The sequence below is a fragment of the Ornithodoros turicata genome, chromosome 10 (genome assembly GCF_037126465.1).
Source record: "Ornithodoros turicata isolate Travis chromosome 10, ASM3712646v1, whole genome shotgun sequence".
In the NCBI taxonomy this organism is placed as follows: Eukaryota; Metazoa; Arthropoda; class Arachnida; order Ixodida; family Argasidae; genus Ornithodoros; species Ornithodoros turicata.
The window spans coordinates 28,653,545-28,667,123 of NC_088210.1; the positions used below are offsets into that span (position 1 = coordinate 28,653,545).

The 13,579-nt window shown below is 45.9% G+C and overlaps 1 protein-coding gene and 1 long non-coding RNA gene across 3 annotated transcripts in view; one reads left to right on the forward strand and one right to left on the reverse strand.

The window, feature by feature from the left end:
- Positions 1-13,579, forward strand: part of LOC135370414 (neprilysin-1-like) — a 45,004-nt gene that overhangs the window by 11,989 nt on the left and 19,436 nt on the right. Inside the window, exons 2-12 of the mRNA XM_064604159.1 lie at positions 260-381; positions 2,163-2,234; positions 2,422-2,583; positions 4,537-4,623; positions 4,707-4,912; positions 4,998-5,189; positions 6,339-6,425; positions 8,867-8,997; positions 10,081-10,306; positions 11,215-11,313; positions 11,937-12,014. Coding sequence (XP_064460229.1) covers positions 260-381; positions 2,163-2,234; positions 2,422-2,583; positions 4,537-4,623; positions 4,707-4,912; positions 4,998-5,189; positions 6,339-6,425; positions 8,867-8,997; positions 10,081-10,306; positions 11,215-11,313; positions 11,937-12,014 — 1,462 coding nt within the window. The remainder of the gene's footprint in view (positions 1-259; positions 382-2,162; positions 2,235-2,421; positions 2,584-4,536; positions 4,624-4,706; positions 4,913-4,997; positions 5,190-6,338; positions 6,426-8,866; positions 8,998-10,080; positions 10,307-11,214; positions 11,314-11,936; positions 12,015-13,579) is intronic.
- On the reverse strand, positions 6,877-8,467 carry LOC135370413 (uncharacterized). Of its 2 annotated transcripts, none has more exons than XR_010415332.1 (2): positions 8,388-8,467; positions 6,877-7,553 (listed from the first exon to the last, which is right to left on the reverse strand). It is a non-coding gene; the product is annotated as an uncharacterized LOC135370413 (long non-coding RNA). The 2 variants fall into 2 exon arrangements; XR_010415333.1 differs by having other exon boundaries at positions 8,340-8,417.

The window sequence follows — 13,579 nt, forward strand, 5'->3', positions numbered from 1 at the left end:
AAAGGCATACATTTCCTACTACGAATGGGAAAAGAGAGAACGGTGTCATATTCTAAAGGACGGTCGGTTCTGAACGTGTTATGTGGTGAAGCTCTCGTTCTTATAGAGTGCAAATCAAAATATGCATGCAAAAGTGCGCCATACGCTATGTGATACTATCCAAATACCCTCATAGAGAAGACGTTGTTTCGCTCGAAAATGTGTGGGTACCGGCTAAAACGCGACTTATTACTTGCACACGTTTTATTTGTACGTGTAGGGAGCGGTGCTGGAAGAAGCGAACCAGAATGGAGAGGTACCTCCTGGTGTTGGCAACACTGCTCATGCTGTTATGCATCGCCCTCTTCGCCACCACAGCAGTCGCAATGACTAGACTACGAGGTACGCTAGCCTTCGAAAATACCACAATTTCTATACATACCGTAATAGACAGTACTAGTTTATCCGTTACCGCAGGGTGGCGCCACAGTCGCTACCTTCGTGAAAAAAAAAAAAAAAGAAAAAAAATGAGCGAGTTCAGTCCTTTAAGGGATTAAATGGACGGAAGTTTACGCAAATTTAGGGAACATTTCAACGTTAATAATCTTCAAGACGGCATATGGCTGCGAACGAAAACTAGAACCGAAATTCGGTACACCCGCCTTTTCGGAGCTGGCGCCCCCTAGATATGTGACGTCAGTGATTCATCCCTATATCGTAGTAGCTCGTAACCAGTCCCATAAAGACAACCAATCTTCTACTCAGTTTCATCCACTACGGGAAATTGCCGGAGGTCTAGAAATAACAGTTCTCTTTTGTTTCTTTTTTGTTTTTGTTTGTTACATTGTTGATATTTTCGTTTTCATCTTCTGTGTACGGAAGCTTTCGAAGTTATATCCCGAAGCAATAAAAAAGAAAGATAAAATGAAAAAGTTTATGGCAGAAAGGCTGCTAAAACTTGTGACAAAGATGAACGAGGCGTAACGTACGTAGCCCTAAAGTATTCGATCATACTTTACACCCTCGTACGGTAAAGGCAAACAGTAATCAATATAAAGCCTCTGATCGCGGTAGATTCATGACGGCTTAATACCCTGTTTTCATGTCGCATACATTCTCCCGTCAGGTAGCGAAACTGGCTTATGTGCTGCACTCTCGTTTTGCTGTGTTAGAGCGTCACAGGTCATATGTGCCGGTTCCGTTGCAACAAATACGTTCTTTGAACGATTATGGGCTCTAGGCTATAGACGATAAGAGAGAAAGGAGTAAACAGGAGAGTAATTACAGCTTCTACGTTCCCAAAAAAATAGAACTTCATAGCATATAACGCGCTCCTCAGCCAACTATCACCCTGAATGAGATTACTCGCTCCCCCTGATTTGTTGATAGTGGAGGTGTACGTCTTTTTGTGATACATATGTACTGCTTGCGACAATTTGTCTGAAATCAGCACCTTGTGATTTATCCCATCTCAAGTCTCCAGGTGTTGAAAGATCATTTATTTTGAGTAATAAACACGTGCGGCATACGGGTTTTCTTAAAATACAATACTGGAACAACATTTCCGAGGGCAACTAAGGAAATATGGCCTGCGGAACTACTGACGGGCGATTCTAGACAACCGTGTCGCAAGTAGTACGTTTGTATTACGTTAACTGATATAAAAAGGCGTATATAAGCCTCGTGTTTTCCACAGATCAAGAGTGGTAGGGGCATTTTTGTGTACAGTGGCTGGCATTCAGCGTGCTATGTGCGAAGTCCTTGTTTTAAACGTTTAGTCTGGAAATAGTCTCCATTTTAGTCCCGCGACCAAGCAATTTCCTCCCCAGCACTTCAAGTAGTCCCTAAATTTTGCATAAAATTTCCGACTTCCGTGCATTTAGTTCCGAAAGTGACTACCGGTTGTAATAGCGCTTATATAGTTCCCGAAATAAGGACCAAAATTGCTCGTTGTTGCTCAGAGTGTAGACTTAGAAACTACTTCGAAAACTACTTAGAACTACTTAGAAACGAGCTACTTTCGTCAACTGGACGACTTTCACATAGATGTTGCACGATTATTATGTGCTGCGCTAACGACCCTTATATTTTAATGTATAAATGTTATAATATTTTTGGTAATGCTGCTGACGCTTAACAATTTCATAAAGAAGGACTAAACATGTTCCTTTTCAACTAAACAGCAAACCTCAACCGAGGCAAATCGCGGCTGCTTCCCTCCGAGTACTGCGATTCTGCTGCTTGCCGAAAAAGAGGTGAGACAAATGTTACACCCACAAACGAAGAAGAAAGACAATAATATACTGTCACGACTTCAGTGACCCTTTTTTCCTCGCGGTAGATTTGCATTATACTCTGTCTTATCATCTATCGACCCACAGTTTCATTTCGGTTAAATGGTTATAACGAACGTGCTTTTGTTCTAACCGGACTCATCGGCAGCGAAAGAGATAAAGGATTCCCTCGACCTGACCGTCGACCCGTGCGACAACTTCTACGCCTTCGTGTGCAACAACTGGGTTCGAAACCATCCTGTGCCGGATGACCGGGCCCGGGTAAGCAGCTTCGAGGCTCTGCGGCGGCAGCTGCACGCCACATTAAAAGGTAAGCAACAACTTGTGACACTCTCTTACCGGGAATGACGAATCAAAGCCGTCCGAGTTCGTATATGATCCTCGACCCTACCCGTGAATGGAGGAAACAAGCGCACCCCTACTGGAGCGCACCCACCGAGCTATTCAGGAAAACACGGCCTCTACCGTGTGCATTCTACAAAGAAGAAGAGGGGGAAAAAAAGCGGTGATACAGGGAATAATTGAAGCTTCTAGTCCCCTAGATTGCAATTAGTCACCGTTTTAGTCCCATTTTACTCCTAGGACTGCAAATAGTTACTGAACTTCGCAAACTGCCTCATTAATGTGTCTACGTAAATACGTGCTCTTCGTGAATTTGATTGACTAAGGATGGAATAAGAGACTCTGCTAACTTCGCAATTTTCCACCCACAGAGAGAAAGAAATAGTTCGCGTTTCCATCTTGCGAAATTGTGCTCTATGCATGTCGTATTGTGCATCACTGTGTCCTCATTCATGTACACGAATGAGAATATATACCTGCTAATGCTAGAACAGAGCGTGAAATTCTCTGTGACTTTCATTTAGTCCCAAGCATTTACACCCAAATGGACTTATTTCTGTGTCAGTGAATTTACTCCCCAAAGGGACTAAGTGTTGCACTTACTCCCAAATGGACGAAAACACGCATTTCCTCCCCAAAGGGAGTAATTGGGGTACTTACTTCCCAAAGGAGCGAAAAAGACGTATTTACTCCCGAAAGAGACGAACAGGAGCACTTACTCCACAAAGAGATGAAAACACGCATTTACTCCCCAAAGGGACTAAGTGGTGCTCTTCATCCCCCAAAGGGACGAAAACAAGCATTTTCTCCCAAAAGGGAGTAATTGATGCGCTTACTCCCCAAAGGGACTAAGGGACATTGGCGCTCGAGCGCAGTGGAGTGTCGAGTTGAGGATCGTTTAAGAATGTGCCTTAATTCATTGTAACAACGGATGATATCGGGCATGGCGCCATTTTCCATGACACAGAAAGGCGTCTTCTCGTGAGGGGCGTAGGAGGCGCACTGACTCACCCACTGAGAGCGTGGTTGTGTCGCGTGTTACGAGGTGTGAGAGTACGCGTACGAATGCTGCAGATGTCGAAAGGAGGTGAGGCTATCTGGTGCGACGCAATCTATAGAAGGATGAGCACCCGACTACGTACAGGTCCCGACAAAAGTTTACGGAACACGCGAGTGGTGTACTTTCCCGTCGGTGCGGCACCCTAGCGGCAAGCGGAGGCGGGCTTGTTCACTCGTTCAGAGGGGTGGTTGGAGGAGTGCGCCGGTAGCGACACCAATTCAAACAAAGTTTCGATCACATTCAAGCGATACCGAAACTACCACGGCGCGTCGCTACCAGCGCACCCCTCTGAACGAGTAAACGAGCCCAGTGAACGAGTTTCCGCTCGCCGGTATGGTGTCGCACCGAGGAGGAAATAAACCGCTCGCGTGTTCGGTAAACTTTTGTCGGGACCCTTCCACAGTCTCCAAAGCAGGTGGCAACAGTGCTGTATGTTTCGGGGTTATCGCCTGCAGGAACATTGGCTGTGCGACGGCATCCACGGCTAACGCATTATCCACCTTTGATCAAAGATCTCTGGATCCTATTGGGTGTATTAAAAAACAGATAAAAACACGGGAGGATAGGAGACGGCGAATAAAGAAGGTGTTCTCTTTCGCCACCAGAGGCACTGGAGGCGTTCGTACGCATATGGTTAACTCATGACCACGACGGCACGATAATCGCTATTCGTGGAAGGGCTCGATTTAACGTTTTCCAGTTGACTGCAAACGACCTTGATCTCCTTTGCCACTACTCAAGTATTCTTATCTTTTCTCTCATGTGCAGCGTTATCAGCATATGCATCCCTTGCCTGCATATTGTTCTCAATTAATACTTCTTGAAGCCATGTTAAAACGGCGAAACCGCGTACTTGCGCAGATATCTTGGAATCAGCGCCTTATGATGCGGAACGTCAGAATATCACAGACAAAGTGATCCTCGCATACAAAGCTTGCATCGACGAATGTAAGATATTGCTCCTTTTTTTTATTTGTCGGTCTTGTGTGTGTCTGTGAGAAAGGTTGTAATGATGACGCGTTGACTTGTAGCTGTGGAAGAAGAAGTTAAGTTCCAGGCCCTGCGAAACCTCCTGAACCGTACGGGCCTCAGCGGCTGGCCAATAAGAAACGGGAGCGACTCCGCGCCGGATTGGGAGGACACATTCGTCAAAATCTTTTCCGAAACTGGACTTAGCTTTATTATTGCCATGAACGTTGTTCAGGATCTCAGGAACGCCACATTCTACGTCATCAGCGTAAGTGTCAAGGACAGGATGCTCTTGAAAGACGGTTAACATTTGTTCGATTCATGAACAAAGCCGCACGTACATTTATTCGCAGTTTGATCAGCCTGGTTTCGGCATTGGCCGCAATCAACTCCTCAATCAGACGAGTGCCCACAATTCTGCAATTGTAGACGCGTACAAAGCGTACATTAGCCAGTCCATCCGGATCGTGAGGCCTGAAGTCAGCAGCGAAGAAGTCCAAGTCATCACGGAAGACATATTGGACTTTGAAACGGAGTTAGCCAAAGTAAGCCCACAGTTACTCAATGCGAGTAGAGGATATTAAAGGGATGGCTCGCACTCTAATCATCAATTGGTAGATTCCGCCTTCACGGGTAGTGCATTCCATAATTTACCGAATGCCAGCTTCACTTGTCGCCGATTCAGCGGCATAACTTATTGTCGTCGTTATAAATCGTTCGAAACCACACGGTTTGAAATTCCCGCGCGGCTAGATGTATGCTCCACGTCAGTGTGACGACATTGTGACATAACGGGGGCGTTCCCTTTCAACCGGCCTCGCGCTGCGGAGAACACGCGAGGAAGAGGTGTGGGAGAGGACGTTCACACGTGACCATCTTGGCGGAAACGTCACGGAAACGTCACGCGAACCGGTGAGGGGATCCTCCGGCTTGCTCCTCCCTGCGGCTGCGGGATAACTGCCGATCTCGCTGCAGCATAGAAATCTTAAGGAGTATGCTAGAAGGAAACCATCGAAACTGGGACGTACGGGCGAGAGGAGCGCCATATTGAATCAGCCAGCGTCCCCAAGCGGATAGAACAACGTATATACACAGCCATGTACACAGCACACTAATTAGAAAACAAGGCCTGTGCTCAAAGATGAAACACTTAAACGGTACACACACCGAGCGTCAAAGTACACCATTCCACAGTCCACACTGCCACCGCCGCTGCCTCGACCCTTCGAGCCTGCTTCGAGCCTGGGTGGGCGCAGACAGTGACAAAATCCGTAGCCAACGGAAGCGGCGGAGCAAGCGTTGCCAACAGTTTTCGGAATTGCGCCCGTTTTTACGGGCTAAAGATACGCGACGTGCCCTCGGCTGATTCAATATGGCTGCCTCCGGGCGCGTACATTGAGAGAGGGAAGAGCCCCGTTAAAGTCATTTGCTCTCCTCCGATCCTCCTCCCCGCCTTTCCTTCTAGCCTCTCTCCGTAAGATTTCTATGCTCTGCAGGGCAACGACTCGCAAGAGAGCTGCTTGGGATCAGTCGCACCGACCAGGACATGCCTATGGAGAGTTAACCTTTTCTCTAACAAACAGTCAATGACACTAACATATAGACAGGAAACTTAGCGCGCTACCTTATGTTCACGACCTTGCGCCGCCTGGCGTGTGATAGCAGCATCCTTAAATTTATTTTTCTTGTTTCAGAGGACGCGAGCGCCTGAGGAGAGGAGAGTCCTCGAAAAAATGTACAACCGCCAAAGAGTTGCAGACTTGTCGGACGAATTCCCGGAGGCAAGTTTTGATTAAGGCAGTACGAAGTGGGAAGGAAAACAATATGTCACTGAATTATGAGAAATTCTCTAGTGAACCACATTGCTTAATAGTCTGAGAGAGTCTTTAAAAATATACGACCACCGCAAGTGTATACCCCAGGGTATTTTGAAAGAGCGTACACTCAAGCTACGTTTGAAATATGAATCGGTCTCGGGGGTGGTGGTGTTGCATCGTACAGGAACCACAAACAGTGCAATGATGTTTAAGCCACTCAGTTAACAAAGAGAAGCGCTGAGTAAAAATGAGTAATAAGTAAGGCGTCATCCCATGCATCCCGCCTTCCGTAGACGACAGCCATATGCACAGCTCTACGTCAAAAACCTGGTGGCAGGGAAAACAAATACTGTGCTGCAAAGTACTAATCTAAGAAAAAACAAACATTAAAATTGTCGTATCGTGAGTCCCAGAGGAAAGTGAAAGAACATCTTTATTCATTTGACTTTTACACAGGAGGGTGGCGCTGCGTTAGCCGCATGGTTATCACACGCGTCACCAAATCACCCCCGACGTGCTAAGCGTTAGCACCTTATTACAACGTTCCTCCACCCTAAGTTAAATCACGTAACGTTGAGGCGGACGTCTTCTCCGTGTACTTCACAAAGGAACGGGGCCGCTTTCGACAGGGTGTTCCACGCTGTGGTGACGACTAGTCGAGTCTGTCGACTGAGCTTGTAAGTCTTGAGAGCTGTCCTTCCGGGACGTTGTCTCCGGGAAATGGAGTGCCAGCGAACGTTCCTCGACGATATTGTCAGGAGTGAGGGTCTGGACCCCGTTGTCATCCCAAGACTTGACGAATGGTGTTGGAAGAGGCATCGTCGGGCTCGTTTCGTGGAACTTTGCGATGTTATCTACGTGCGCAAATCGTTCTTAGTTATCGATTCTTACTGTATATGTAGCAGCGCTCAACCCCTTTTGTGTCCTTCCCGGTAGCCATGCAGGACCATCCGTTCTGCTACACTTTACTTTCACAGCATCACCCGCTTGGAATTCATTCCAGGTCCTCTTCATCTCCGTAGCTTCCCCTCTTTTGTGAAGGTCCGGGTGGAGGGGGTCGAGTAGTCACCCATAACTGGACATGCGGTATTCCTGTAATTAAAAACAGAAATTTGGTCTAGTTGCGTTACATAGCCTCACCTGAGATTCTTTGAGAACTGTAGTTTGGAACGATAACCCGTTATCAGTCAGACGCCTGGCGAGAACACAGCGCCGTACTTGTTTTCCCAGTTGCTTGGCTTTATCGTTCGTATCGACACTAAAGATACAAACATCTCGCGAGATCATGGGTACTGCTGCTCTTATGATATTGACTGGGTTTATTAGCAATCCAGACTTTTACTTCGTACGGACGCAGAGCTCCATGGCCTTCTACATTGAACGAAGTCTTTTAGGTTTTGTCCCTTTCCTGGACTTCTTCGGTTACACATCTTACAACCTTCGCTGGGGCCGCCTCTTGGTGGGGATTTTAGTTTCGGGTTCGTTTCTGCTACTAACTGTAGCAACTGTCATATTGGAATGAAAATGCGATATTCTTGGAACACGTATGTCGCTTCCGTCATGCATTACCAGGAAATATCAACGCGGGACAGCCTCCTACACGTGCAATGCCTTGATATGCAATACAATTTGCGAATATTGCCCGGGAACATCCCCACGGCACGGTTCGTTCAGTAAGCACCAGGAGGCTTCCAAACTTCTCGGCGACCAATAGTACACATGTATACTTTCACCAACTCTTCGTACGATTTGTCCCCTGGTTTCGCCGGCAACAACAGATCTTTGAGGCTTTTGTAGGTCCAAACCGTTAGACACAGGATATGATATCCTCATCTCCCCCTTCCACATACGGTAGAAATTCCTAAGACTTGGACATACCGCACGTAGGTAACTGCTTCCGACGCTGTGTCGCTTGCTGCCGCTCACCTTGTTGTGGTCGATACCGACGAACCGATCCCATCGTAGTCGCCAGTTCGGTCGTACCACAAAACACCAGAGGAAGGCTGTAAATGGAAGAACATATTTATTGATTTGTGTTCTGCTTTTATACACGAGGGTGGCGCTGCGTTAGCCGCATGGTTACAACACGTGTCCCCCGGACGTGATAAGCGATAGCACGTTATCACGGAAGTCCCGCTACCCAAGCAGCACAATGTACTGGAAGTCGAGTGCATTAGGGGTGGACGGTATGTGTCTTATCAATGTTCTCTAGTTTCATGAATGTGTTCAAGGCCTTTCATCTACCCGTCCACCCCTATTGCACTCGACTTTCAGTGCATTTTGCTGCTTGGGTACGTGGTGACACCTTATCACCACCACCACCGCCCGAGTGTACCCCATAGTATTTTACACGGCTTTTGGTAGATTATGCATTGCTATATCAGAAATATGATTCGATACTGCAGCTAAACTGGCTCAAGGTCTTGAACCAGATATTTGCCAAAGTGAACAAAACACTGACCGAAGACGAGGACGTTGTCATCAGGGAACCGAACTATTACAACACAACCCTCAAGTACCTGAAGCAAGCCAAAGAGTAAGTGTGGCACAAGGAACTCAATTTTTCTGCGCCTTTTATCCTGTAATGAGTCAGTCAAGTAAACCAACAGTTAATCAGTCAATCAGTTAATCACTTAATCGTACCTTGTGAATAGCGTCACGCATAGTTTAAACTCGTCGCTATTTTTGTTTTGGATACGCGTTAGACGTGAGACCTGTTCGTTTGTTAACGTGTTATACGCAAAGTCCAGGTAACAAGGTTAGAGATCAACTATTGTAATAAAATCGTGGGTTAGAGCAACCGGTTATCCTGAGAAACCACTTATTTAGGGCCGCACTGGGCAAACGATCACTGACGTGTTCATATACGAACGGTCGACGCCCTCAAACATTGGAAATAAGCACATGTGATGCATTTAAAGATGCTTCTCACTGGCGTAGCAAACACTGTTGGAAGGCCCAGGGGAAATGAGTTAGCAAAGCAGAGATGCATGTAATGAGGCTGTGCAAGAGAAATGCTGGGGTAGAATGAAATTTTGAAGCTGAACAAAACCCCGATATTACTAGCCGCAGGTACCAATAAACAAACAAACAAACAAACGAACAAAGATGTAGCGACATGTAGTATCAGTATCCCTTCTTTCCCTAGTTTTCTTCAGAAGAGAGAGAGAAGAAGATAGAATATCCGGAATGTTCGGTGATCACAGAACCTCATGCACACAAAACAAGAAGTGTTGTTTACTGGCAGTACAAGTTCTGCCCATAGAACAATTCCTATACGTAAATTATAAATTACAATGTAAATTAAATTACAATTGTTAAGAGACATCTGGCACAGCTTGTGACATACTTTGGCTGAAATCGACAGCTTTGGGGTTCATCCGGCCTGGAATATCCAGGTGTTGCAAGATTGTTTGTTTCGACCAATAAACACTTACTGGCTTGCTGTACGTCTCTATTTGTGGGAGCAACACCTGCACATTCCAGACAGGATAAATTGCAAGCTGTCGATTCCAGGCAAGTATGTCCCAAGCTGTACATTGCAGCTTGCAATTTACACTCCTTTTTTAATATATATATATATATATATATATATATATATATTTTTTTTTTTCCGCAGATCAACAATTCACAACTACTTAGGCTGGCGCGTGCTGCAAGCTTTCGCACCGACGGCCACAAGCCAGTTTCGTGAGACGGAGTTTGTATTCCTGCGAGCCGTTCAAGGAGTTAAGAAGAGTCCACCCCTGTGGCAGCGGTGCGTTAAGGACATCAACGGAATCCTGAGCCAAGCCGTTGGAAGAATTTATATCGATCGAGAGTTCAGCCCTCAGGCCAAAGAGGACGTGAGTGAAGGAGGTTCGAACATGTGTCGGAGTCACAGGCAATTTGATTGATTGATTGATTGGTAAAAGAAAAATAAGGAGATTTTAGCTGTTAAATTTGAATGTGTGACATATTGAGTAATATTTTAGCATCGTGATTTGATGCGTATAGGGAAGAAAGTGTTGCGACCCATAATTACGTCTATAGGGTTGGGCTTATCATATCATATGATCGATATGATCATATCATGGATCCAATCATAGAATCGAGATCCGTATGATCAGTAAGTCGCAGACTTAAAACTAGGCGTAGCCCAAAACAATGACATGAAAACCGCACTTTGTCACGGGTTTCGTCTTCTTGCCACGCCGCGGCGCTTGCAGCCAACCGTTATCTGACAGTCATATTCACACTAATAAGGCCACTGCAGTCATACTTCCTTGCTTCGATGTTTAAGAGACTTGACATCCGATGTTTAAAGGTAAAACACACTTAATGTGATAAAACACACTAGTGCCAATAAAAGTACGTACGGTATCAAGGGCCGTACACCTTGTTGCTCAATCAATGGACCTTTTTCACAACGCTTCTGCGCATGCTCTGTGACCCTGACGGCGCCGAAGAAGGTACCCTACGTATTCAATAGATGGCGCCAATACGGCGCCGGCTGTGCTTTGGCTCGCACCGATTGTGTTTCGCTGGACAGCCGCTACGATGCGACGCGAGTGTGAAAAAGGTTCATTGCTTACCGGAGGTTGCAACGTAAAGTTTACTAACTGCCATTCGGATGAAATTTGATGCACGCAACAACTATACTACCCGTTTTCTGTCCCGTATTCACACGAACATGGCAAGACGTGCATGCATGGAATCATTCGCTCGCAAATTGGAGTTAGTGCACATGTTGATGACACCTTTCGGAGTGCAGATGGAGTGGAAGGTGAAAGATCTGAAGGAAGCCTTTAGCATCCTTCTAGCGCAGAACAGCTGGATGGACAAGGCGACGAAACGAAGAGCGGCCAAGAAGGTAAGATCGTTAAAAGCGAGAGGATCGTTAAAAGCGGGTTATTCATCAAATATATTGTTTAGTTCGTTTGCTTCCCATTCAGCGATATGATCATCCTCCTAGGAGAAGACAGAGAGAGCAATCGCAGTTTTAAACGACCGTCTGCTAAACGCTGTCGGCAGAACAGCATTTAGTGCTCGTTGCTGCCTCAGGCTGTTGAAAACGATAGAGGCGCGTTGATTGTGTTAATTAATTCGAGTCAAGAGGAACGACTCTCGTGAAGAGAACGTTTTAGCTTCCGGGTATACCTCGTGGGTTGTCCCGCGCCCCCAACAACACCGAATATCCTCTGGATGTACGAGTAGTGTCCTAACGGATTCGTACGTCCGATGGACATCTGAGGGATATCCATTGGACGTACAAATCTGTTAGGACATCATTCGTACATCCAGAGGATATTCGTTGTTGCTGGGGGCTTGGCTTTAGAAAACCTGCGACCTTCCCTGTTGATAAGAGTTCTTCCTGCACCAAAGTGGCATTGGTTAAGCCCTATACATTGTTTGCTATATGTATCTGTTTCGCGCCATACTTGCGACTGTCTTCTATTAGCTGAAGCTATCTGTTATCTCTCGTTTTCTCCACAGCTGGACCAGATGATCGCCAACATTGCCTACGCCAACTGGCTTACCAATGACACTTATCTTAACGGGAGATACAATCTCGTGAGTATAGTTACAAGAACTGCGTCCTTGCGAGAGCGTTAATGGTGACATAATTTAATACTCGGCGGCTCTGTGCCTGCATTTGGTTGATTTAATTACAGCAGAGCAGCCGCGTAGGCGAGGAGCTGTCAGAATTATCCTGTCCCGATTTAGTGGAGGCGTCTCACGCGTTTGGCGAGACGATTTCCCCAAGGAGTGTGCTCTAAGTCCAAGTTGCAACACTTTAATCGATTCTCAGGGTTGCCAAGCTGAAAAGGCTTCGTACGATTTGGGATAGGAACTGAATAGACGGCTCTATATGTAATCTAATCAAACACTGCATGATATTAGGAAAGGGACCTAGCATTACAATACCGTATCATGCCAGCACCGTGAAGCGCCGTTTTCATTGGTGGACTTTCAAGGGACACTGGTATCCTTTACGCTCTTTAGTTGAACTCAACATATATTGTAACTTTTATGCCTCGTGCAAGGATATTGAGTGGTTCATGCGGTGGCTCTTGCGTTTGTGGAATTGTTATGTCATGCCATGTTATGTTACATACGTAACTTTATGTTATGCCTAAGACATGGCACATCATTTTCCGCCTATCACCTCACCGTTTCGCGTTACATACCTACCAGTGTGTACTGGGGTAGCAAGTTACAAATTAAGGTTAAGTTAAAATTATTAATTATCAAATTAAGTTAAAATTATTAATTATTATTAAATTTCCTCATTCATCGTCGCTTCTTGTATTTCTGTTGTTTGAGAAAATTTATTAGACGACTCATACGATAGAGCACACTACGAGTACCAATACTAATACACACTAATACACTAGTTGGGATTAGTTATAATGCACGAGATACAATGTATATATGGTTGCATGACTATGGGACTGTACATATTACTACACAACTGTGACTATATACACATGACGACCACATTCGTCACTGTGGCTGTGTACACTGTATTTCTTGTACGCGATGTCAGATGATGATTTTTGCTATCGTTAAAATTGATTTAGTGAAAGTGCAGCCAGTTGAATCGGTGCGATTCAAGTCTATAGTACATCCCTGACCATCCGTCGCACCGTTGAACAGTTGAGAGCGGTGGAAGCACGACGTGCTATGACGTCATCCACATCATGCTATGACGTGGCGCTCCTACCCTCGCGTCAGAGTGCTTGCGCCTTCCACCGCCCGTTATGATTGTAGCCACCTGCACATTTCCCACCTTTCTTCCCCTCTCTCTCTTGGCTTAATAGAGCCTCCAGAGCGAGAGGAACCGAGTGGAGGGAGCGGGATGTTTCGCAGAGCCGCCACTTAATGCGCCCTTTGTCAACAACCCAAAATAAATAACATTGTTAAACCGTGCAGCGGTTGGACCACAAACGTGTTGCTCTGTTTTTAAAAGACACAGCGGACACCCGTACATTGTAAAAGACGCTCGATTAGACCGTTTCAGCTATCGGTAACACTATATATATATATACTCTAAGGGGGGAAAAAAGGAGGAAATGGGGAGTAATTGCAGCTTCTATAGTCAGGCTGCAATTGTTCCCCATTTTAGTCCCTTAATC